This window comes from Sciurus carolinensis, chromosome 11 (genome assembly GCF_902686445.1).
Source record: "Sciurus carolinensis chromosome 11, mSciCar1.2, whole genome shotgun sequence".
NCBI classification, from domain to species: Eukaryota; Metazoa; Chordata; class Mammalia; order Rodentia; family Sciuridae; genus Sciurus; species Sciurus carolinensis.
The window spans coordinates 108,235,240-108,262,516 of NC_062223.1; the positions used below are offsets into that span (position 1 = coordinate 108,235,240).

General features: G+C 38.0%; 1 protein-coding gene across 1 annotated transcript in view; it reads right to left on the reverse strand.

Moving 5' to 3' along the window:
* The window catches only part of LOC124960418 (protein NPAT), a 62,996-nt gene that overhangs the window by 26,782 nt on the left and 8,937 nt on the right, over positions 1-27,277 (reverse strand). The window contains exon 2 of the mRNA XM_047519177.1: positions 12,066-12,184. Within this exon, the coding sequence (XP_047375133.1) occupies positions 12,066-12,184 (119 nt within the window). The remainder of the gene's footprint in view (positions 1-12,065; positions 12,185-27,277) is intronic.

Genomic DNA, 27,277 nt, shown 5'->3' on the forward strand with positions numbered 1-27,277 from the left:
AATCCACATTGCAAAAGAGCTAATGAGGAAAGGCTAAAGGACATCATTAAAAATGAAAAAAGCCACTCAAGTAATAGGCTAGATCAAATCTTCTGAAAGCCAAGAAACTTGCCAGTTTCAATAGGACATTATGAATATGTGTTTCCTTAGTCAAGACAGTCCAAGGGCAGAAAGGCAGGTTTTAGGTGGGAGGAGAGATTCAAAACAACTGCTTAAAAACTGTTGGGCACAGTAACACATGCCTGTAATACTAAAAGATTAGGGAGGCTGAGGCAGGAGGATTGCAAATTCAAGAACAGCCCCCTCACCTTAGCAAAACCCTGTCTCAACATTAGAAAGAAAAGTGGCAGGGCAGGGGGAACAGGGAAATGGAGTTCAGTGATAGAGTACCAGGGGTTCAATACCCACTGCCAGAAAACAAAACCATAAGGATCTAATCCTAATCTGCTCTGGCTATCCTATTCTAAAAGCCATGTGAACCTACTACAGAGCAAATTAAGAAATCAAATTGTGTGAGGTAACTTTCCTAAGGATCAGTACATTCTTGTCCTCATTTTTATCATCAGTCACCTATTTATCCATCTCCAGTGGTTCCCACTATGACCACAGCAGGCTTTTATAACTTTGAGTTTGAGATTATAGGGAAAAACAAGAATTTTTTATTTTTTTAGTTTTACAGACTGCATTTTGATTCATTGTACACAAATGGGGTACAACTTTCATTTCTATGGTTGTACACGATGTAGATTCACACCATTTATGTAATTGTACATATACGTAGGGTGACGATGTTTGTTTCATTTCTATTATTTTCCCCAACCCCCTCCTCACCCTTCATTTTTCTCTATACAATCCATCCATCCTCCCTTCTTGCTTCCCACCCGACCTTATGTATCATCATCTACTTGTCAGAGAAATCATTCAGCCCTTGGTTTTTGAGGATTGGCTTATTTCACTTAGCATGATATTCTCTAACTCCATCCATTTACCTACAAATGCCATAATCTTATTCTTCTTTATGTCTGAATAATATGCCATTGCATATATATATACACACACACCAGTTTCTTGATCCATTCATCTACTGAAGGGCATCTAGGTTCATTCCACAATCTAGTTATTGTGAATTGAGCTGCTATGAACATTGATGTGGCTGCATCACTGTAGTATGCTGATTTTAAGTCCTTTGGATATAGGTCAAGGAATGGGATAGCTGGATCAAATGCTGGTTCCATTCCAAGTTTTCTAAGGAATCTCCACACCGCTTTCCAGAGTGGCTGCACCACTTTGCAACTCCACCAGCAATGTATGAGTGTACCTTTTCCCCTACATCCTTGCCACTCCCATTGTTGGTTGTATTCTTTTTTGTTGTTGTTGTTGTTGTTTTTGGTTGGTGCTGGGGAATCGAACCCAGGGCCTTGTGCTTGCAAGGCAAGCACTCTACCAACTGAACTATCTCCCCAGCCCCATGCTTGTATTCTTGATAACAGACATTCTAATTGGGGTGAAATGAAATTTTAGGGTAGTTTTGATTTGCATTACATTTTTTCATATATCTGTTGATTGCTTGTAAATCTTCTGTAAAGTTATGCTCATTTCCTTAGCCCATACTGAATGGGTATTTGTATTCTTGGTGTAAAGTTTTTTGAGTTCTTTACAGATTCTGGAGATTAGTGCTCTATTTGAAGTGTGTGTGGCAAAGATTTTCTCCCACTCTGTAGGCTCTCTCTTCACATTGTTGATTGTTTCCTTTGCTGAGAAAAAGCTTTTTAGATTGAATCTATCCCAATTATTGATTCCTGCTTTTATTTTTTGTGCTTTGGGAGTCATGTTAAGGAAGTCTGGTCCTAAGCTGACATGATGAAGATTTGGACCTACTTTTTCTTCTATTAGGTACAGGGTCCCTCGTATAATTCTGAGGTCCTTGATCCATTTTGAGTTGAGCTTTGTGCAGAGTGAGAGACCAGGGTTTAGTTTCATTTTACTGCATATGGATTTCCAGTTTTGCCAGCACCATTTGTTGAAAAGGCTATCTTTTCTCCTTTTTTTGGTATGATTTTGGCATCTTTGTCTAGTATGAAGTAATTGTATTTACGTGGGTTTGTCTCTGTGTCTTCTATTCTGTACCACTGGCCTACCTGTCTGTTCTGGTGCCAATACCATGCCATTTTTGTTACTATTGCTCTGCAGAATAGTTCACTTTTCCTGCTAAGGATTGCTTTGACTATTCTGGGTCTCTTATTCTTCCAAATGAATTTCATGATTGGTTTCTCTGTAAGAACAAGGATTTTTGAGCTCACAATTTTGGTTTGTCTGTCACATACAGTGTGACAAATCACCTAAATTTCTAAGGCTTACTTTCACTTGTATAAAGTGAACGAATTCTTAATTCATAGAATATTTGTGAAGATTGAGATAACTTCTGACACACAGTAGGCAATTAGTTCCCTTTCCTCTGAACTTTTAGCGTGATTTCTAATCTGTTCTTCTGTCTTGACTAAATTCTGTGTCAATAGGGGATTTGCTATTGTGGGTACATATATATAAATATGTAACTAAAAATCCCATCATTATGTACAACTATAATACAACAATAAAAAATGTGGGGGAAAAATAAGGGCTTTGCCTAATACTATCTTGGTAATTAAACCTTGTTTCTAATAATTAATTGATAATAATTAGTAACTAATAATTAATTGCCAAATATCTGGCAAAAGAATCACTTTCTTTATGCATAAAAACCCTTAATCTGCACTGCTATATAATTTTAGGCATGGACATGAAATTCCCATCACCTAACAGATGATACCAATACCTTCCTTTTGGCTTCACCAGGTAGAAAGATGAATGAACAGTCATATCATTGAACTAATCCTCTTTCCCTCATCTTTTTTCCTCACCTTTCTTTATTTTCACTATTTTGGGATTCTGCCAAACAGTAGTTGGTAATACAAAGCAAAACAGAAAGCACAGAATCTAATGCTGCTTGTAAGAAACTTTGTACACATTTAATCTTTCTGAACTTCAGTTCCTTATCTAAAAAAATGGGACATGAGTACCCACCTTTACCTACTTTGTAAATTTTTTTTTTTTTTTAGATTTTTGTTTTTAAATAACTTTTAAAATTTAATGAAAACCAGGTACAATAATGCAAGCCTAGAATCCCAGCTGGGGAGGCTAAAACAGGTGGAACTCAAGTTTTGAGGACAGCCTCTGCAACTTAGTGAGACCTGCCTCACAATAAAAAAGGGCTGAGGATGTATCTCAGTGGTAGTGTGTTCCTGGGTTCCATCCCAGTACCTTAAAACAGGAAAAATAAATAAAATAAAAAATAAATAAATTCTTAGGATATTTCAGAGTTCTCATAATAGTCTTCACTCAGCATATTATTTTAAGATCTTACATAAGCATTGTACTTTAATTGATAGTAAGAAATAATAGTGTAAGATATTATTAACTACACTAAACTTTTTTCAGATTTTTTTTTTCTAGTTTTTCCACTGATGTCCTTTTGCTCTTTCAAGATCCGATCTAGAATGGCAGGTTGCATTCAGATATCATGTCTCCTTAGACTCTCTTATCTGTGAGGTTCTTAGTCTGTCCTCGGTTTTTCTTGACCTTGCTTTTGAAATGTTAATCCTCCAAGTTGCCTTTTTTAGAATTATTTGCACTTTTCTCATTCCTTTCCATGTAAGATTTAAAATTCAATCTTTTAAAATTTTTACAGACCGCATTTTGATTCATTGTACACAAATGGAGTATATCTTTTCATTTCTATGATTGTGTTCAATGTAGATGCAAAACTGCATGTGGGAATTCTGACTGTGATAATACATCTATAAATCAAACAGGGAAGAATTAAATTCTTTTTTTTTTTTTTTTTTTTTAATTTTTTTTTTATTTTATTTTTTTTACGTTTACATAGGGTAATGATGTTTATTATATTTTTCCCCTCCCCCCCACCCCTCCCACCCCTCCAACCCCTCCCACCCCTCTTTTCCCTCTACACAGTCCTTCTTTCCTTCATTCTTACTGCTCTCCTTAGCCTAACTCTAAACCTAACCCTAAACCTAATGCTAGCCCCTCACACCCCCCATTATATGTCCTCATCCGCTTATCAGCGAGATCATTCGTCCTTTAGTTTTTTGAGATTGGCTTATCTCACTTAGCATGATATTCTCCAATTTCGACCATTTGCCTACAAATGCCATAATTTTATCATTCTTCATTGCAGAGTAATATTCCATTGTATAAATATGCCACAGTTTCTTTATCCATTCATCAACTGAAGGGCATCTAGGTTGGTTCCACAATCTGGCTATGGTGAATTGAGCAGCAATGAACATTGATGTGGCTGTATCTCTGTAGTATGCTGATTGTAAGTCCTTTGGGTATAGGCCAAGGAGTGGGATAGCTGGGTCAAATGGTGTTTCCATTCCAAGCTTTCTGAGGAATCTCCACACTGCTTTCCAGAGTGGTTGCACTAATTTGCAACCCCACCAGCAATGTATGAGTGTTCCTTTTTCACCACATCCTCGCCAACACCTATTGTTGCTTGTATTCTTGATAATCGCCATTCTAATTGGGGTGAGATGAAATCTTAGGGTAGTTTTGATTTGCATTTCCCTTATTACTAGGGATGTTGAACATTTTTTCATATATCTGGTGATTACTTGTACATCTTCTTCTGTGAAGTGTCTGTTCATTTCCTTAGCCCATTTGTTGATTGGATTATTTGTATTCTTGGTGTAGAGTTTTTTGAGTTCTTTATAGATTCTGGAAATTAGCGCTCTATCTGAGGTATGGTTGGCAAAGATATTCTCCCACTCTGTAGGCTCTCTCTTCACATTTCTGATAGTTTCCTTTGCTGAGAGAAAGCTTTTTAGTTTGAATCTATCCCAGTTGTTGATTCTTGCTTTTATTTCTTGTGCTATGGGAGTCCTGTTAAGGAAATCTGATCCTGAGCCAACAAGTTGAAGATTTGGACCTACTTTTTCTTCTATAAGATGCAGGGTCTCTGGTGTGATTCCGAGGTCCTTGATCCATTTTGAGTTGAGTTTTGTGTAGGGTGAGAGATAGGGGTTTAATTTCATTCTATTGCATATGGTTTTCCAGTTTTCCCAGCACCATTTGTTGAAGAGGCTATCTTTTCTCCATTGCATATTGTTGGAACCTTTGTCTAGTATGAGAAAATTGTATTTATTTGGGTTTGTGTCCATGTCCTCTATTCTGTACCATTGATCTACCTGTCTATTTTGGTACCAATACCATGCCGTTTTTGTTACTATTGCTTTGTAGTAGAGTTGAAGATCTGGTATTGCAATACCCCCTGCTTCGCTCTTGCTACTGAGGATTGCTTTAGCTATTCTAGGTTTTTTATTCTTCCAGATGAATTTCATAATTGCTTGCTCTATTTCTGCGAGGTACATCATTGGGATTTTAATTGGAATTGCATTGAATCTGTATAGAACTTTAGGTAGTATAGCCATTTTGACGATATTAATTCTGCCTATCCAGGAACATGGGAGATCTTTCCATCTTCTAAGGTTTTCTTGAATTTCTTTCTTTAGTGTTCTGTAGTTCTCATTGTAGAGGTCTTTCACCTCTTTTGTGAGATTGATTCCCAAGTATTTTATTTTTTTCGATGCTATTGTGAATGGAGTAGTTTTCCTAATTTCTCTTTCTGAAGATTCATCACTTATGTATAAAAATGCATTGGATTTATGAGCATTGATCTTGTAACCTGCTACTTTACTGAATTCACTTATGAGTTCTAAAAGTTTTCTGGTGGAATTTCCAGGTTCCTCTAAATATATAATCATGTCATCAGCGAACAGGGATAGTTTGAGTTCTTCTTTTCCTATTCGTATCCCTTTAATTTCTTTGGTTTGTCTAATTGCTCTGGCTAGAGTCTCAAGGACGATGTTGAATAGAAGCGGTGAAAGAGGGCATCCCTGCCTTGTTCCAGTTTTTAGGGGGAACGCTTTCAGTTTTTCACCATTTAGAATGATATTAGCCATGGGCTTAGTGTAGATGGCCTTTATAATGTTTAGGAATGTTCCCATTACCCCAATTTTTTCTAGTGTTTTGAGCATGAAGGGATGCTGTATTTTATCAAATGCTTTTTCTGCATCTATTGAAATAATCATGTGATTCTTAACTTTAAGTCTGTTGATATGGTGAATGACATTTATTGATTTCCGAATGTTGAACCAACCTTGCATCCCTGGGATAAAACCCACTTGATCGTGGTGCACTATCTTTTTAATATATATTTGTATGCGATTTGCTAAAATTTTGTTGAGAATTTTTGCATCGATGTTCATTAAGGATATTGGTCTGAAATTTTCTTTCCTTGATGTGTCTCTGTCTGGTTTAGGTATCAGGGTGATATTGGCTTCATAGAACGAGTTTGGTAGGGTTCCCTCCTCTTCTATCTCATGGAATAGTTTGAGGAGTATTGGAATGAGCTCTTCTTTAAAGGTTTTATAGAACTCGGCTGAGAACCCATCTGGTCCTGGACTTTTCTTTGTTGGTAGGCTTTTGATGACCTCTTCTATTTCATTGCTTGAAATTGGTTTATTTAAGTTGTGTATGTCCTCCTCGTTCAGTTTAGGTAGTTCATATGTCTCTAGAAATTTGTTGATGTCTTCAAGGTTTTCTGTTTTGTTGGAGTATAGATTTTCGAAATAGCTTCTAATTATGTTTTGTATTTCACTCGTGTCTGTTGTGATGTTTCCTTGTTCATTCCGAATTTTAGTAATTTGAGTTTTCTCCCTCTTTCTCTTTGTTAGTGTGGCTAAGGGTTTATCAATTTTATTTATTTTTTCAAAGAACCAACTATTTATTTTATTAATTTTTCCGATTGTTTCTTTTGTTTCGATTTCGTTGATTTCGGCTCTGATTTTAACTATTTCCTGTCTTCTACTACTTTTGGTATTGGTCTGCTCTTCTTTTTCTAGTGCTTTGAGCTGTAGTGTTAAGTCGTTTATTTGTTGATTTCTACTTCTTTTTTTGAATGCACCCCATGAAATAAATCTTCCTCTAAGTACTGCTTTCATAGTGTCCCAGAGATTTTGATATGATGTGTCTTTGTTCTCGTTTACTTCTAAGAATTTTTTTATTTCCCTCCTGATGTCTTCTGTTATCCATTCATCATATAATAGTGTATTATTTAGTCTCCAGGTATTGGAGAAGTTTCTGTTTTTTATTCTGTCATTTATTTCTAATTTCAATCCATTATGATCTGATAGAGTACAAGGTAGTATCTCTATCTTCTTGTATTTACTAACAGTAGCTTTGTGGCATAAAATATGGTCTATTTTAGAGAAGGATCCATGTGCTGCTGAGAAGAAAGTGTATTCATTCTTTGTTGGATGGTATATTCTATATATGTCCGTTAAGTCTAAATTGCTGATTGTGTTGTTGAGATCTATAGTTTCTTTATTCAATTTTTGTTTGGACGATCTATCCAGTGGTGAGAGAGGTGTGTTAAAATCGCCTAGTATTATTGTGTTGTGGTCTATTTGATTTCTGGAATTGAGAAGGATTTGTTTGACGTACGTGGATGAGCCAATGTTCGGGGCATAGATATTTATGATTGTTATGTCTTGCTGATTTATGCTTCCCTTAAGCAGCATGTAATGTCCTTCTTTATCCCTTCTGACTAGTTTTGGTTTGAAGTCCACATTATCTGAGATGAGGATGGATACTCCAGCTTTTTTGCTGTGTCCGTGTGCATGGTATGTTTTTCCCCATCCTTTCACCTTTAGTCTATGGGTGTCTCTTTCTATGAGATGTGTCTCTTGCAGGCAGCATATTGTTGGATTTTTCTTTTTAATCCAATCTGCCAGTCTGTGTCTTTTGATTGATGAATTCAGGCCATTAACATTCAGAGTTATTATTGTGATATGATTTGTATTCCCAGTCAATTGACTCATATTTGTTTTTGACATGATTTGGTTTCTCCTTTATTTGGCTATTCCTTTAGGCTAGCGCCTCCTGTTGCTGATTTGCATGGTTGTTTTTCATCTCTTCCTCATGGAATATTTTGCTGAGAATGTTCTGTAATGCTGGCTTTCTTTTTGTAAATTCCTTTAGCTTTTGTTTATCATGGAAGGATCTTATTTCATCGTCAAATTTGAAGGTAAGTTTTGCTGGGTATAAGATTCTTGGTTGGCATCCATTTTCTTTCAGGGCTTGGTATATGTTGTTCCAGGCCCTTCTAGCTTTTAGGGTCTGGATTGAAAAATCTGCTGATATTCTTATTGGTTTCCCTCTGAATGTAATTTGATTCTTTTCTCTCGCGGCCTTTAAAATTCTATCTTTATTTTGTATGTTAGGTATTTTCATGATAATGTGCCTTGGTGTGGGTCTGTTGTAATTTTGTATGTTTGGAGTTCTATAAGCCTCTTGTACTTGGTTTTCCATTTCGTTCTTCAGATTTGGGAAATTTTCTGTTATTATTTCATTGAATAGATTGTTCATTCCTTTGGTTTGTTTCTCTAAGCCTTCCTCAATCCCAATAATTCTCAAATTTGGCCTTTTCATGATATCCCATAGTTCTTGGAGATTCTGTTCATGATTTCTTACCATCTTCTGTGTTTGTTCCACTTTGTTTTCAAGGTTAAATATTTTGTCTTCAATGTCTGAGGTTCTGTCTTCCAGGTGTTCTATCCTATTGGTTATGCTTTCTATGGAGTTTTTAACTTGGTTTATTGTTTCCTTCATTTCAAGGATTTCAGTTTGGTTTTTTTTCAGTATCTCTAACTCTTTATTGAAATGATCTCTTGCTTCCCGTATTTGGTCTTTTAACTGTTGATTGGTGCGATCATTTAATGCCTGCATTTGCTCTTTCATCTCCTCCTTCAATGCCTGCATTTGCTCTTTCATCTCCTCATTAGCTTCCCTGATCGTTTTAATTACGTACATTCTGAACTCCCTTTCTGACATTTCTTCTGCTGTGCTGTCATTGGGTTTTATTGATGTAGTATCTAGGTTTGTTTGGGACATTTTCTTCCCTTGTTTTCTCATAATGGTCAGTTGTCAGTGGGACCCTGAGATATTGCAGTTTTCCACTATTGGCTTATAGTGTCCCAGTAGATTTCCAGTGTATCACCTCCCAGTCTTCAGTAGCCTGATGTTTTGGAGGAATCTGATAAAGCAGCTCATTCGAAGAATACTGCCCCTAGCCCCCTACTGGTTCCACGTTTTGGAACTGGCTCTGTGCGGAAATGCTCTCACTGTGGGCCTGCACCGTGCAGCTGGCCGTGAGGGAAGAGCCCACTGCCGGAGTGTGGAAGACTACCTTGGGAAGACTCAAGCCGGAGTGGGCAGAGCCGCCTGAAGAGGTCTCCGGCTGCCCTGCCCTTATCCCTGAGGCTGACTGCAGATCGAGACTCTCCGCTGGTTCTTTGCAGGAGTACACTGCACTGCAGGGGCTCCGGGACTCGGAGCGTGCTCTGTTCAGACAGGCTCTCACTAGCGGGCCAGTTCCGTTCCGAGAACCTGGAGAAGCTGGCTGTGTGGGCGGGGCCCACCGCCGGAGTGCGCAGGACTGCCTGTGGATGACTCTAGCTGCCCTGCCCGGCTCCGATAAGCCACCTCTATCTGGGCCTGCCACCCGGGCCGAGCTTTACCCAGTGGGCAGACTCACCCGTGGCTCCACTTCAGTCCGAGTCTCTCAATGCCTCCCCTTCTTAACTCCTGGGTTGTGGAGCGACCGGAGGTGCAGTCTCCCTCTAGGCCGCCATCTTGGATCGCCAGAATTAAATTCTTAATGATACCCTCTCAATCCATGAACATAGTATCATTTTCCTTTTATTTATATCTTACATTTCTTTCATGCAGTTTTTATTTTAAATTTGGAATACTTACAATACATTATTTATTCAAAATTCAATTTTGTTTTTCTTAATTTTTTTCTACTTTTTAATTGGTACGTTATAGTTGTACATATTGATTGGATTTATTGTTACATATTCATACATGCATACAATATAACAGTATAATTTGGCCAATATCCGTCCCAAGTACTACCCGCCTCTCTCCCTGCTTCCCATTCTTTAGTCTGTTTCTTCTACTGATCTCCCCTCGATTTTTACGAGATCAACCCTCACCTTTTTTTCCTTCTTACCTCTCTGGCTTCCACATATGAAAAAAAACATGACCCTTGACCTGAGTTTGACTTACTTCATTTAAAATGATGGTCTCTAGTTCCATCCACTTTTCTGCAAGTAACACAATTTCATTTTCCTTTATGGTCAAATGAAATTTAATTGCGTATATATACAATATCTTCATCCATTCATTGGTTGATGGATACCTAGGCTGGGTTCCCTCATTTGGCTATTGTGAACTGTGCTGCTATAAACATGGGTATGCACATATCACTATAGTAAGATGGTTTTAATTCTTCAGGATAAACACTGAGGAGTGGTATAGCTGGTCATATGGTGGTTCCACTCCTAGCCTTTTGAGGAACCTCCATATTGATTTCCATACGGGTTGTACTTATTAACAGTCCCAGGCTGGTGTTGTAGCTCAGTGGTACAGCAATTGCCTAGCACATGTGAGGCAGTGAGTTTGATCCTAAGCACTACATAAAAATAAGTAAATAAAATAAAGGTACTGTGTCCATCTACAACTAAAAAACAATTTTAAAAAATGAGTAGATCTGAACTATTAAAAAATAACAACAAAAAAAAAATCCCACCAACAGTGTAAGTGTTCCTTTTTCTCCCCATCTTTACCAGCATTTATAATTGTTTGTATTCTTGATGACTGCCATTCTGACTAAAATGAGATGAAATCTCAGTTTAGTTTTGATTTGCATTCTTTAATTGCTAATGATGTCCAACATTTTTTCATATATTTGCTGGCCCTTTTTATTTTTATTGTGATAAGTATCTGTTTAATTCATTTTCCCATTTCTTAATTGGGTTATTTAATTTTTTGGTGTAACGTTTTTTGAGCTCTTTATATACTCTAGATATTAATCCTCTGTCAGAAGAGTAGCTAGCGAAGATTTTCTCCCTTTCTGTAGGGTCTCTCTTCACATTCATATTACTTACTTTGCTGTGCAAAAGCTTTTTTTAAATTTGATGTCATCCTATTTATTAACTCTTGGCATTATTTCCTATGCCTTCCAGTCCTACTGAGAAAGTTGTTCAGTTTTATCATACAGATTTAAACATATTGTTAGACTATCAAAGCATTTTTTTTTTATTGCTATTATAAATGGGTATTTAAAAAGATTTCAGGCTGGGGATATGGCTCAGTTGGTAGAGTGCCTGCCTCGCAAGCACAAGGTCCTGAGTTCAATCCCCAGCACTGCAAAAAAAAAAAAAAAAAAAAAAAAAAAAAGATTTCAAATCCCAATTTTTTACTGCAGAAATGTATAAATACCATGGACTTTTATATATTTTGTTATCCCATGACCTTGATAAACTATAATTTTGTAAATTCATTTAGGTTTCCTACACAGAAAATTAGGTCTCTGAGGACCTATGTCTAGGACAGAAAGACAAATGCCATGTGAAATAACGTTCTAGAATTTATTCATTTTATGACAAATGGTGCTCTGTTTGTCTAGTGATAGCTACAAAAAAGTGGCGACATCAAAATACATGTTTTATAGTTGTCTAAAGTAGGCTGACAGATAAAATAAGCCATGTACCAACAAAAATAAACTGAGACAAGCAGCAGTGAAACTGCGAAATAACAGTGTCATTTTGAAACTGATTCTCAGAGGCAAACCTGTAATTCCCTTAATAGGTATAGCATAAATGTGTAAAAGAAACAGTTGGCCTTCTTTGTTTATCAGTCCCAGATGAGTATAAACTTCTGCCAATTTTGACTCTGATTTTTAAAACTTTAAAAATTGAGATGGGGGTCTCACTAGGTTGCCCAGGCTAGCCTTGAACTCCTGAGCTCAAGTAATCTTCCTCCCAGGTATCTGGGATTATATTTTTGTGCCATGGCACCTGACTTGGATGATTGGAAGACTGTGTTTATCGTCTCTCATGTTGGTCAAAGAGGAAATAATTAAGGAACAAATAACTCACCAGTAAGCAGGCTGGGATAAAACCTTCATCTGTACAGTGTTCTGCATACTCTTTTAAATTTGAACTTTCCAAAATAAAGGTCTGGCAGGTAGAAGTGAGGTTTTCTTGTTGCAAGTAACCTAAATAAAAAAAATAAAATTTTAGGTACTTTCAATACACTCTGTACTTTTGGTAAAACTACTATTGAAAATGGAGGAGTAGAGGCTGGGGTTATAGTACTTGTCTAGCTTGTGTGAGGGACTGGGTTTGAGTCTCAGCACCACATATAAATAAAATAAAGGTCCACTGACAACTAAAACAAATAAAAAAAAAAAAGCCAGAATAAGTGGCAATATGGAGTCACATAGAATGTGCTGGTATTATGCGGACTCACTTGGAAACACTAGGTTGTACTATAATACAAAGTATAGCTGATAGAACATACTGGTAGCATTTATATAGGAAACAACACTAGCTAAGCTTGTAAAATGAGGTGCCTGACAAAGTCCAATTACTTCACAGTTAGGAGTACAGGAAAACCAATGAAGAAATGATAAGTAAGTTCTACTCCATAATACCTAGGTCAGGAGATGATATAAATTCACTTGCTGAATCATAAAAAAACAACAACATTCTGTCAAAATTGTTGAACTGTATGCTTCACTTTCTGCCTAATGATTTATCCAAAGAAGTGAATAGAAGACCTACCTACTCTTCATGAAAGATCAGAAAGGAACTCCTTTGACTTTTAATCTATACCCTGTGGGAATCAAAGTCTTAGAAATTCCAAGAACCTTAACACATAAAGGCTAAGAGAGTTGTCAAGTGCTTGGTTGTATATTAAAACATGATACCAAAAAACACACAGATCCCCTTGGGAAAAAAGGAAAAGTTATTTGATCCCAACATTTAAGAAAATCAATGTCTAATCATAGAATGCAAACTCCTTGAAGAATATAGACTTTATAGAATTAGTTCAGCAAACTCACTAAAAAACAAGCAACAGCCAAAATAATCAACATGGAAGAAAGAGAATGTAATTATGAAAGCTGTCACATTTTATTATTTAAAATATTTAAAATGTGGTTTCTGATGAAAGATTAGAAAATGTCCAATCTTCCCAAACAAACAAAACACACGAAGATAAAGAACTGCTTAGGACTGGATTTATAACTCAGTAGGTAGAGTGCTTGCCTTCCATGCACAAGACCCTGGGTTCAATCCCCTGTACCACACACACAAAAAATAATAATGGTAATTAGAAAAGATATGCTCATATACAGGGAAAAAAAAAAACCAGTTAATAATAACTAAACTATGGAATGAACCTAAGTGCCCTTCAACAGATGACTTGATAGAGAAAATGTGGTACATATACACAATGGAATATTAGCCTTAAAAAATGAAATGATGGCATTTGCCGGTAAATGGATGAAGCTGGAGAATATCATGTTAAGTGAAATAAGCCAATACAAATAAACCAAAGGCTGAATGTTTTCTGATACATGGTTGCTAATTCATAATAACTGGGTAGGGCTTGGGCAGAACAGAGGTACTTTGGAGTAGATAGAGGAGAGTGAAGAGAGTGAAGAGTGGGAGTAGAAAGGATAGAAGGAATCGGACATTAATACCCTATGTGCACAGCCAACGGAGAGCTTCGACCGGCAAGCAGCCTCTGGGATCAGGGCAGGGCAGCCAGACACTTCTCCAGGTGGCCCTGCCCCCTCCGGTCGCAGGCCCTTTCCACAGGGCGATCCAAGATGGCAGACTAGAGGGTGACTGCATCTCCAGTCGCTCCAGAACCCAGGATCCAAGAAGGGGAGGCATTGAGAGATTCGGACTAAAACAGAGCCATGGGTGAGTCTCGCCCACCAGGTAAAGCTTGGCCTGGGCGGCAGGCCCGGATAGAGGTGGCTTATCGGAGCAGGGCAGGGCAGCTAGACTCTTCCCCAGGCAGCCCTGCGCACTCCAGCGGTGGGCCCCTCCCACACCGCCAGCTTCTCCAGCTTCTCGGAGCAGGCCCCCCAGTGAGAGCCTTTCTGATCAGAACCAGCTCCAAGTCCCGAAGCCAGCGTGGCATGCTCCGGCCTGCAAGCGGCTTCAGGGACCAGGACAGGGCAGCCAGGGACTTCCCCAAGCAGCCCGGCCGCCTATGGCGGGAGGCACTTTTCAAGGCTAGCTTCTCGGAATAGACAGCCCAGTAAGAGCCTTTCTACACAGAGCCAGTCACAAGTCCCCGAGCCAACGAAGAGCTTCGACCCGCAAGCAGCCTCTGGGATCAGGGCAGGGCAGCCAGAGACTTCTCCAGGCGGCCCTGCACCCTCCAGTCGCAGACTCTTTCCATGGGATGATCCAAGATGGCGGACTAGAGGGTGACTGCATCTCCAGTCGCTCCAGAACCCAGGATTCAAGAAGGGGAGGCACTGAGAGACTCTGACTGAAATAGAGCCACGGGGTGAGTCTCCCCCACCGGGTGAAGCTCGGCCTGGGCGGCAGGCACGGATAGGGGCGGCTTATCAGAGCAGGACAGGGCAGTTAGAGTCTTCCCCAGGTAGCCTTGCACACTCCGGCGGTGGGCTCCACCCACATGGCCAGCTGCGCGGTGCAGGCCCCTCAGTGAGAGCCTTTCCCCACAGAGCCAGCTCCGAGCCCTGGAACCAGTAGGGGGCTAGGGGCAGCTTTCTCCGGAAGCACTGCATTATCAAGTTCCTCCAAAACTTCAGGCTACTGAAGGTTGGGAGGTGTTACACTGGAAATCAACAGGGACACTATAAGCCAACAGAGGAAATCTGCAATAATGCAGGGTCACACTGACATCTGACCAATATGAGAAAACAAGGGAAGAATATGTCCCAAACAAACCTAGATACTACATCAATAAAACCCAATGACAGCACAGCAGAAGAAATGTCAGAAAGGGAGTTCAGAATGTACATAATTAAAATAATCAGGGAAGCAAACGAGGAGATGAAAGAGCAAATGCAGGTATTGAAGGAGGAGATGAAAGAGCAAATGCAGGTATTGAAGGAGGAGATGAAAGAGCAAATGCAGGCATTAAATGATCGCACTAATCAACAGTTAAAAGAGCAAATACGGGAAGCAAGAGATCATTTCAATAAAGAGTTAAGAGATACTGAAAAACAAACAAACAAACAGAAATCCTTGAAATGAAGGAAACAATAAACCAAGTTAAAAACTCCATAGAAAGCATAACCAATAGGATAGAACACCTGGAAGACAGAACCTCAGACACTGAAGACAAAATATTTAATCTTGAAAACAAAGTTGGCCAAACAGAGAAGAAATCATGAACAGAATCTACAAGAATTATGGGATATCACGAAAAGGCCAAATTTGAGAATTATTGGGATTGAGGAAGGCTTAGAGAAACAAACCAAAGGAATGAACAATCTATTCAATGAAATAGTATCAGAAAATTTCCCAAATCTGAAGAACAAAATGGAAAACCAAGTACAAGAGGCTTATACGACTCCAAATATACAAAATTACAACAGACCCACACCAAGGCACATTATTATGAAAATACCTAACATACAAAATAAAGACAGAATTTTAAAGGCCGCGAGAGAAAAAGAATCAAATTACATTCAGGGGGAAACCAATAAGAATATGAGCAGATTTTTCAATCCAGACCCTAAAAGCTAGAAGGGCCTGGAACAACATTTACCAAGCCCTGAAAGAAAACGGATGCCAACCAAGAATCTTACACCCAGCAAAAGTTACTTTCAGATTTGACGACGAAATAAGATCCTTCCATGATAAACAAAAGCTAAAGGAATTTACAAAAAGAAAGCTGGCATTACAGAGCATTCTCAGCAAAATATTCCATGAGGAAGAGATGAAAAACAACGATGCAAATCAGCAACGGGAGAACTAGCCTAAAGGAACAGCCAAATAAAGGAGAAACCAAATCATGTCAAAAAACAAAAATGAGTCAAATGACTGGGAATACAAATCATATCACAATAATAAGCCTGAATGTTAATGGCCTGAACTCATCAATCAAAAGACATAGACTGGCAGATTGGATTAAACAGAAAAATCCAACAATATGCTGCCTGCAAGAGACTCATCTCATAGAAAGAGATACCTACAGACTAAAGGTGAAAGGATGGGAAAAAACATACCATGCACATGGACACAGCAAAAAAGCTGGAGTATCCATCCTCATTTCAGATAATGTGGACTTCAAGCCAAAACTAGTCAGAAGGGATAAAGAAGGACATTACATGCTGCTTAAGTGAAGCATAAATCAGCAAGACATAACAATCATAAATATCTATGCCCTGAACATTGGCTCATCCACGTACGTCAAACAAATCCTTCTCAATTCCAGAAATCAAATAGACCACAACACAATAATACTAGGCGATTTTAACACACTTCTCTCACCACTGGATAGATCTTCCAAACAAAAATTGAATAAAGAAACCATAGATCTCAATAACACAATCAACAATTTAGACTTAACCAACATATATAGAATATACCATCCAACAAAGAACGAATACACTTTCTTCTGAGTAGCACATGGATCCTTCTCTAAAATAGACCATATTTTATGCCACAAAGCTACTGTTAGCAAATACAAGAAGATAAGAGATACTACCTTGTACTCTATCAGATCATAATGGATTGAAATTAGAAATAAATGACAGAATAAAAAACAGAAACTTCTCCAATTCCTGGAGATTAAATAATACACTATTATATGATGAATGGATAACAGAAGACATCAGGAGGGAAATAAAAAAATTCTTAGAGGTAAACGAGAACAAAGACACATCATATCAAAATCTCTGGGACACTATGAAAGCAGTACTTAGAGGAAGATTTATTTCATGGGGCGCATTCAACAAAAGAAGTAGAAATCAACAAATAAACGACTTAACACTACAGCTCAAAGCCCTAGAAAAAGAAGAGCAGACCAACACCAAAAGTAGTAGAAGACAGGAAACAGTTAAAATCAGAGCCGAAATCAACGAAACTGAACAATCGGAAAAATTAACAAAATAAATAGTTGGTTCTTCGAAAAAATAAACAAAATTGATAAACCCTTAGCCACACTAACAAAGAGAAAGAGGGAGAAAACTCAAATTACTAAAATTCGGAATGAACAAGGAAATATCACAACAGATACGAGTGAAATACAAAACATAATTAGAAGCTATTTTGAAAATCTATACTCCAACAAAACAGATAACCTCAAAGACATCAACAAGTTTCTAGAGACATATGAATTACCTAAACTGAACGAGGAGGACATACACAACTTAAATAAATCAATTTCAAGCAATGAAATAGAAGAGGTCATCAAAAGCCTACCAACAAAGAAAAGTCTGGGACCAGATGGGTTCTCAGCCGAGTTCTACAAAACCTTTAAAGAAGAGCTCATTCCAATACTCCTCAAAGTATTCCATGAAATAGAAGAGGAGGGAACCCTCCCAAACTTGTTCTATGAAGCCAATATCACCCTCATACCTAAACCAGACAGAGACACATCAAGGAAAGAAAATTTCAGACCAATATCCTTAATGAACATCGATACAAAAATTCTCAACAAAGTTTTAGCAAATCGCATACAAAAATATATTAAAAAGATAGTGCACCACGATCAAGTGGGTTTTATCCCAGGGATACAAGGTTGGTTCAACATCCAGAAATCAATAAATGTCATTCACCATATCAACAGACTTAAAGTTAAGAATCACATGATTATTTCAATAGATGCAGAAAAAGCACTTGATAAAATACAGCATCCCTTCATGCTCAAAACACTAGAAAAAATTGGGGTAGTGGGAACATTCCTTAACATTATAAAGGCCATGTACGCTAAGCCCATGGCCAATATCATTCTAAATGGTGAAAACCTGAAAGCATTCCCCCTAAAAACTGGAACAAGGCAGGGATGCCCTCTTTCACCACTTCTATTCAACATCGTCCTTGAGACTCTAGCCAGAGCAATTAGACAAACCAAAGAAATTAAAGGGATACGAATTGGAAAAGAAGAACTCAAACTATCCCTGCTCGCTGATGACATGATTATATATTTAGAGGAACCTGGAAATTCCACCAGAAAACTTTTAGAACTCATAAGTGAATTCAGTAAAGTAGCAGGTTACAAAATCAATGCTCATAAATCCAATGCATTTTTATACATAAGTGATGAATCTTCAGAAAGAGAAATTAGGAAAACTACCCCATTCACAATAGCATCAAAAAAAAAAAATATTTGGGAATCAATCTCACAAAAGAGGTGAAAGACCTCTACAATGAGAACTACAGAACACTAAAGAAAGAAATTAAAGAAAACCTTAGAAGATGGAAAGATCTCCCATATTCTTGGATAGGCAGAATTAATATTGTCAAAATGGCCATACTACCTAAAGTGCTATACAGATTCAATGCAATTCCAATTAAAATCCCAATGATGTACCTTACAGAAATAGAGCAAGCAATTATGAAATTCATCTGGAAGAATAAAAAACCCAGAATAGCTAAAGCAATCCTCAGTAGAAAGAGCGAAGCAGGGGGTATCACAATACCAGATCTTCAACTCTACTACAAAGCAATAGTAACAAAAACAGCATGGTATTGGTACCCAAATAGACGGGTAGATCAATGGTACAGAATAGAGGACATGGACAGAAACCCAAATAAATACAATTTTCTCATACTAGACAAAGGGTCCAAAAATATGCAATGGAGAAAAGATAGCCTCTTCAACAAATGGTGCTGGGAAAACTGGAAAACCATATGCAACAGAATGAAATTAAACCCCTATCTCTCACCCTGCACAAAACTCAACTCAAAATGGATCAAGGACCTCGGAATCACACCAGAGACCCTGCATCTTATAGAAGAAAAAGTAGGTCCAAACCTTCAACTTGTTGACTTAGGATCAGACTTCCTTAACAGGAGTCCCATAGCACAAGAAATAAAAGCAAGAATCAACAACTGGGATAGATTCAAACTAAACAGCTTTCTCTCAGCAAAGGAAACTATCAGCAATGCGAAGAGAGACCCTACAGAGTGGGAGAATATCTTTGCCACTCATACTTCAGATAGATCGCTAATTTCCAGAATCTATAAAGAACTCAAAAAACTCTACACCAAGAATACAAATAATCCAGTCAACAAATGGGCTAAGGAAATGAACAGATGCTTCACAGAAGAAGATATACAAGCAATCAACAGATATATGAAAAAATGTTCAACATCTCTAGTAATAAGAGAAATGCAAATCAAAAGTACCCTAAGATTTCATCTCACCCCAAGTAGCTTGGCAATTATCAAGAACACAAGCAACAATAGGTGTTGGCGAGGATGTGGGGAAAAAGGTACACTCATACATTGCTGGTGGGGTTGCAAATTAGTGCAGCCACTCTGGAAAGCAGTATGGAGACTCCTCAGAAAGCTTGGAATGGAACCACCATTTGACCCAGCTATCCCACTCCTTGGCCTATACCCAAAGGACTTAAAATCAGCATACTACAGAGATACAGCCACATCAATGTTCACTGCTGCTCAATCACCATAGCCAGATTGTGGAACCAACCTAGATGCCCTTCAGTTGATGAATGGATAAAGAAACTGTGGCATATATACACAATGGAATATTACTCCACAACGAAGAATGATAAAATTATGGCATTTGCAGGCAAATGGATGAAATTGGAGAATATCATGCTAAGTGAGATAAGCCAATCTCAAAAAACTAAAGGACAAATGATCTTGCTGATAAGCGGATGAGGACATATAATGGGGGGTGGGAGGGGTTAGCGTTAGGGTTAGGGTTAGGTTTAGGGTTAGGTATAAGGAGGGTGGTAAGAATGGAGGAAGGAAGGAGTGTATAGAGGGAAAAGAGGGGTGGGGCGGTGGGTGGAAGGGAAAAAAAATAATGAATCAAACATCACTGACCTATGTAAATTTATGATTACACAAATGGTATGCCTTGACTCCCTGTAGAAATAGAGAAAGAATTTGTATCCCATTTGTATACAATAAAAAAAAAAGAACCCCCCCCAAAAAAAATATACCCTATGTGCATATATGATTATACAACTGGTATGATTCTATATCACATTATCACATACAACCCGAGGAATGAGAAATTATACTCCCATTTATGTATGATGTGTCAAAATGCATTCTACTATCATTTATAACTTATTAGAACTTAAATAAGTTAAAAAAAAAAAAAAAAAGCAGTTAATAAAAATGGTAGCCAAGGAAGCCCAGAGAGAGTACTTAAGATTGAGTTATTTCAAATAGTTTCGGAGAACTAAAGAAAACCATGCTTAGGAAATTGAGAATACTGTCTTACCAAACAGTAAATACCAATGAAGAAATATATATTAAAAAATGAACCAAAATGTATGATTACAAAAACAGTATGCCTCTACTTCATGTACAGAGAAACAAGATGTATCCCATTTGTTTACAATAAAAATGAATTTAAAAAAATGAACCAAACACATTCTAGAGTTGAAAAGTATAACAAATGAACAATTTGCTAGAAGGGGCTCAATAGCAGATTTTAGAATATGTAAGAACCAACATGCTTTTGCATAATTTAATTGCATTTGTCTGGTCTGTGGAATGGAAACAAAAAAGAATAATGAAAACTGTAGAGAGACTCAGAGACCTGTGGATACCATAAAGTGTAGCAATATAAGCATATTAATAATTCCAGAATGAGAGAAGTGACAGAAAGGGGCAAAAGAATATTTGAAGAAATAATATCCCCAAACTTCCCAAATATGAGGAATTACAATCTCCATATCAAGGGTGCTCAACAAATTCCAAGTAGGATAATCTCAAATAAATCTGTACCTAGACAAATAAAACGTGAAAATAAAAAGACAAATTCCTGAAAGGAGAGAATAACTTATCACATATGAGATATTCTAATATGATTACTAGTTGATATTTCATCAGAAACCACATAGGCCATAGGTAGTGAGATGATACTTAAAAGGATGATAGAAAAAACTTGGGAACTCTCTATCCAGCACTTCTTTCCACCAAAAATTAATAAATTAATAGAGTCTCAGAGAAACATAAATAAAATTTGTTGCTAGCAGACTTGCTTATAAGAAATACTAACTGGGAAATTTTCCAGGCTAAAATGAAAGGACAATGGTGAAACCTGAATCCATTTTAAAAACAAACAACAACAAAAAAAAACTGGTAGAGGTAACTATAAAGATTAAAACGGTATAAGTATTTTTGTACGTAGCTCTTTTTCCCTCTGCTTTAAAAGACAATTGCACACCGACAATTATAAATGGACTTGATTAGCATGTAGTATACAAAGGTGTAATTCATGACTTTTACATCAAAAAGGAGGAAGAAGAGAATGGGGTTACATAAGAGTAAAGTTTTAATATATAGTATTATTAAAATTAAGTTGGTTTCACCAAATCTGCCTTATTTCTGTGTGTCTTGCTTAATTCTCTGTTTGAAATGCCAAGAACCTGTACCCCAACTGGACAATCCGCAGGTATCATTTTTTTGACAAGTCAATCAGGATGTAAGCTCTGCCCTTTGCGGGGAAGGTTCCCCACTACAATCACCTAAGCCTACTTTTCTTTCTTTTTGGTACCAGGGATTCAACCCAGGAAACATCCACTGAGCCATATCCCAGGTCTTTATAAATTTTGGGACAGGGTCTCACTAAGCTGCTGGGGCTGCTTTGAACTTATGATCCTCCTGCCTTAGACTCCCAAGCCACTGGGATTATAGGTATATACCACCATGCCTGGCCATATTTCTCTTTTCTATCAGGCTTTTCAACAGTGCCACTTTCATACTGAGAAGCAACCAATGGTCTCCAGGGGCATCCCTGGGATCTGAAGGCACCTCTGTTTAGAGCACTGGGAATTCTATAGCTTGAAAAGGTGGAGACCCTATGACTTTGCTGGACTCTGGAACTACTCAGTCCTTCAGCCATGTGCTTGACCTGGCTTGTTGGGACTTTTAGTTTCATCGTTTTTTTACCTCCTGATGAGGCTGTGTGTTCTTCATTTCTCAATCACTTTACTTGCTCATACTGTCATGTCAGAGCTCTTAGTTCTTTGCACACTCTTAGGCACATGCTGGATTGTTAAAAGTCACTAGGGCTTCTGCTGCTTGAAGACTCCCGTGACAGGATAATCTGGTAGTGAAGTGCAATCAGACTTAGTTTGTGTAGGACACAGGACAAAGCTCTCTCTCTCTCTCTCTTTCTCTCTCTCTCTCTCTCTCTCTCTCTCACACACACACACACACACAAAGACAAAGCTCACCAATACACACACACACACACACACACACACAAAGACAAAGCTCACCAATGCAGGCACATTGTACAATCATCCAATTGTCCCAACTCCTTAGCTGCTACAAAAGGAAATTAAGTGGACCACAGTTCATTACGTCACTGACTGTTTCTCTGCTTGTGGGCATCCCAACAGTTCTCATGGCTCCATTCTTAGCTTTCTCCTCCCACCAAGAGTGGGCTTTACCTCCTCTTAAAACATCTACTGTCCTTTCTGCAATGTTCATCCCAAACTCCCTCCCTATGAGGGATGGGGACTGTTCTATGGTTGTTACTAATGTCTTTGACCATTAGCTGAAAGAAACAGAAGCTGAGGTAAAACCAGTCTTCCTTTTCTACGTTTAATGAAACTAAAACAATAGGATCTAGGTAACTTGAGCGCTACTGAACATGCAGTCCCTTGCAGATGGGGCTTCATGGGTTCCTTTTGGTCTTATGAGTAGGGAGACTAAATATCACAGGCAAAGACAGAATTGCCAAAATGCTAGAAGCAGAGGAAAACATCCAGGAGTTCCTTTGTATTTAGAGGATACAGCCCCTGGAACAGGACCAAGGTAAAAGTGGAGAGAGTCTATATTCCAAATTGTGTCCCAAAATTGATTAACAGGCTCTGGGTCCTGCTCATTGCAACTCAAAAGAAGTGGAGTACACCCAATGTAGGGGTCAGAGATATCTGGCCACAAAGGTCAACTGTGAGATTTCTATAGGAATGCCTGGGAAATACCCAAACTCAAAGTCCCTAATTTCCAAGAGGGATGCCTGGGACAGAATTTAGGGCTCTATTTCTAGGACCTAAAAACTCTTCTCTCTTTCAAAAAAGCCTACATGGTAGGGACCACCTCTGTTCCACAAGACTCTGCTCAACAGTATCTTTCACCACGAGGAACTCTTTGACCATCACACTCTGAAGGAAAAGAGTTATTTTCTATTGTAATACCCCTAGGGCCCAACATAAGCTAGGGGTTTTAAACAATAGCTTCTCACTGCCACTCAAAAACTGTAATACCATCTTGCATCTAGACCTCTTCTTCAGGCAACAAAATAAGTGGTCAGGAGTTCCCCATGTCCAAGACTCCATGGCCTTACACTAAAACCCACTCCTATGCAAAGACCTCATAAGGAGCCCCCTTAAGGCAATCATCCCAAAACCAAACATCTTAGATGACATATTGTTAAACCATTCTCATGTCTCTTAAGGGGAACATTAACAACCCCTCCATATTACCCACCAGAGGAAAACAGCTCACCAGCCCTTCTCCATACATCCGGAGTCCACAACATACTTGCAGTGGTGTCTTCACATTGCCTCAACTTCATGGTGGGCATCTGCCCTGTAACATTTGTGTTCGCCACCCACTTCTCTTTGGTTATACCAGTTCTTTTCTGGTTACTTTCTGTTTAGCCGTTTCTGACCTTCTATTCACCTCACATTCTTAGTGACTAGAGAAAAAATATCTTGAAGTATTTGATGAGATTTTGGCCAGAGCACACTCTAGTAAAAACCCAAGATCTCTTGATTGGAACTCAGATGCCATTAGCCCTTAGGGGTAAGATTGAGGCTTTCATCCTCAGTCTTTTGGGGGATAAAGCTCATCAACTTGCAATTAGAAGATTTTTAAGTTGCAGAACACCCTTGTAGAAACTAAAGGCCAGTGATTATGAGAGCATCCTTAGGTTAAAGACCGCTCTCTCTCTCTTCCTCTTACCATCTCTGGACTTTATCTTTATCTTTAGACTAACAAAACTTCATGGGATGGGCTGGGGATTGTGGCTCAGTGGCAGAGCGCCTGCCTAGCACATGTGAGGCACTGGGCTCAATCCTCAGCACCACATAAAGTTATTGTGTTCATCTACAACTAAAAAACAATAACTCCACCCACCAAAAAATACCAAAAAACAAAAAACAAAAAACAACACTTCATGGGACCTCACACCAGGTTCAAGTTGGTGGAACTCTAACACACATCCAAAGGGGTACCCTCCATCTCTGGGTCAAGATGTTGTATTTAAAACCCTTTGCCTCTCATGCTCAGAATGGCAGTTTTCCTCATTCCTTAGCTGCCTGCTTGATAATCTGTCCCTCCAAGGCTTCTGTCTAGAATAAGCTAGGCAAGAAACTGCCCCAAACTCATTTGACACCAGAGAAAAAAGTGTCACCTTTAAATCCAAGCTACTGTGGAACATAAATGGCTGTTTTACAAGTTTTTTTTTCCTTGAGAACCTTTTCCTAAGGTCCACCCTCTCCCTGGAGCTCATAAGCTCCCACATTCCTTAAATATCTGAACTGACTGTAATCTGATCCAAAGCGCACTCGTCTAATAGATGTTTCATGTGCTCCTTTATCAGAATATGGTCATGCTGTTTTCTTTTGAGCTCATAATTTTTCTGGCAAATGTGCCTCTGGTCCCCTGTGCACCTAAATTAATTTTTTGTTTTGATTTTGTTTTGTCCAACTGGAAACACCCCCCACCTCTGTTTTGTTCCTTCTATTTTTACTCAAAGCCCAACTAATCAAGGATTAACTCTCAAATACACTGGGAAAGGAAAGAGATTAACAGTGGTAATGGATGACATGTACTTCATGGATGGAAAAGTGGCCACCTAAATCAGTGATTCAGTGTCCAGACATGATTGGTGGACACTGCCCCAAACATCCCCAACTGTACACGGTTCTCCTGGGTCTATGTTCTCAATCCTATAATCTACTGCTCATGGTCACACAAAGACATTTGTGACAAATTTTGGTTTCTGAAATTCTAAATATGGTGTTCACCCTGTTTAATGTACAGCTTTAACACTCTTATCCCCTACGGATAGGTGCTGAATACCTGGTCTACACAAACTCTAAAAAGAGGCCTTGTCTTTATTGCTCTTGCTATGAGAGACATTTTCTTTTCTTGGTTAAGGGCGTTATCTGGTCCACTGGTGATTTTTTCCTTTTATAAATTTCCATTTGTAAGGGTCTATACCTCTACTGATGAGTTCTTAAAACAGAAAAACATACTAATTTAACTCTGTATAAGCCCCATCATTAATACTTTGGCTTTCATTTGCTGAATACTTCCTCGATGATGTTTAAACTAATTTATCTTTGAGATGCAATTTTCTTCCTTTGTTCCAAATAAATCATAGCTTTGGAAATACAGATTTAAGACTGAAGGCTGTTTAGGACTCTAGTAATCATATCAACAAAGAACTTTTTAAAAGTAACTTGGCAAATGGTATATCTAGATGAAAGTTATAAAATCTGTTTTCTGTTCATATTTTTATGTATGTTTGTGTGTATGTGTGTATTATGTGTTGCGTCTACACGGTACCAAATTGGCTTAAAAATAAATGAATAAAAAAAAATCCACAAAAAACAAAACAAATGCTCATAACATTAAAAGAAAAATAAAGCCAGTTTTAATATAAGTAATAACTTCAACATAAGACATTAATTGTAATCCCTAATGCAACAACTAATTAAAAAAAAAGGAAACAAGGAATTAAAATAGTAAATTGAAAATACTTATCTGACACAAAACAGGCCTTGATAAAGGAATTAAAAAAAAAAAAAAACAAAGACACAGATCAGAGACAACAAATAGTTAAATAGTTGACATAATTATCCCTTACCAGTGATTACAATACATTTTATTTATTTACTAATTTATTTTTTGGTGGTGCTGGGGATTGAACTAAGGGCCTTGTGCATGCTAGGCAAGCACTAAACCAACTGAGCCCCAACCCCCTTACAATAAATTTTAAGTTTAAACATTTCAACCAAGAGACTGCTAGGCATGGTGGCACATGCCTATAATCCCAGTGACTTGGGAGACAGGCAGGAGAATCTCAAGTTTGACACCAGCCTTAGTAACATAGCAAGATCCTAAGCAACTTAGCGAGACTCTGTCTCAAAAAACAAAAAGGGTTGGAGATTTAGTTCAATGATCAAGTGCCCCTGGGTTCAAAACCAAGAAAAAACCCAAAAAGACAGAAATTGACAAAATGTATAAAAAACATGATCTAACTTCATGTTGTGGATAAGAGATACTTTAGGTTCAAAGACACATAGGTTGAAAGTAAAAGGATGGAGGTCCACAGATACAGCTTAGCTGGAGGCTGTGTCCAGTCCTGGAGGAATATACCAGCCAGACAGCAACCCAATAAGAACCAGAGAAGTTACATTATCAGACAAAGTAGATACCAAGGCAAATACTGTTACTAAAGACAATGACAAATGGGTCAATACATCAAAAAAATTACAACTGCAAATATACAGACCCTCCTCCACAAAAGCGTAAAGCAAGAACTGATAGAAGTGGTAGGACGAAAAGACAACTGAACAGTACAAGTTGGAAATTCCATTATACCATGCTTTTAGTAGTAACTAGAAAAATAATATCTAAAAAAGGGGTCAGAGAAGAAATGAATAGGGAAATTAGAAAATGTTTTGAGATAAATAAAAAGAAAAGCACAATGTACCAAAATTTATGAGATGTAGCTAATGCAATGTGTGGGGGGAAATTTATAAATGTAAACATCTGTACGAGAAAAGATGAAAAATCTTAAATCAATAAGCCAATCTTACACCTTAGTAAACTAGAAAAAGAGCAAACTAAACCCACAGCAAGCAGAAGGAAGGAAATAGCAAATACTAGAGTAAAATAAATGGATATTAAAAAAACATGAAAAAAAAGTCAGCCCCCAAAGCTGGTTATCCGAAACTACAAAAATAAAAAAAATCTTTAGCTAGACTGATCAAAAAAAAGAGACAACTCAAATAACTAAGATCAGGAATGTAAAAGGGCAACATAGACATCTGTTTATATTTTAAAAATAAATAAGATTCTAAAGGAATACTATAAAGCTGTATGCCAACAATTTAGAGAATCTAGGTGAAATGGAT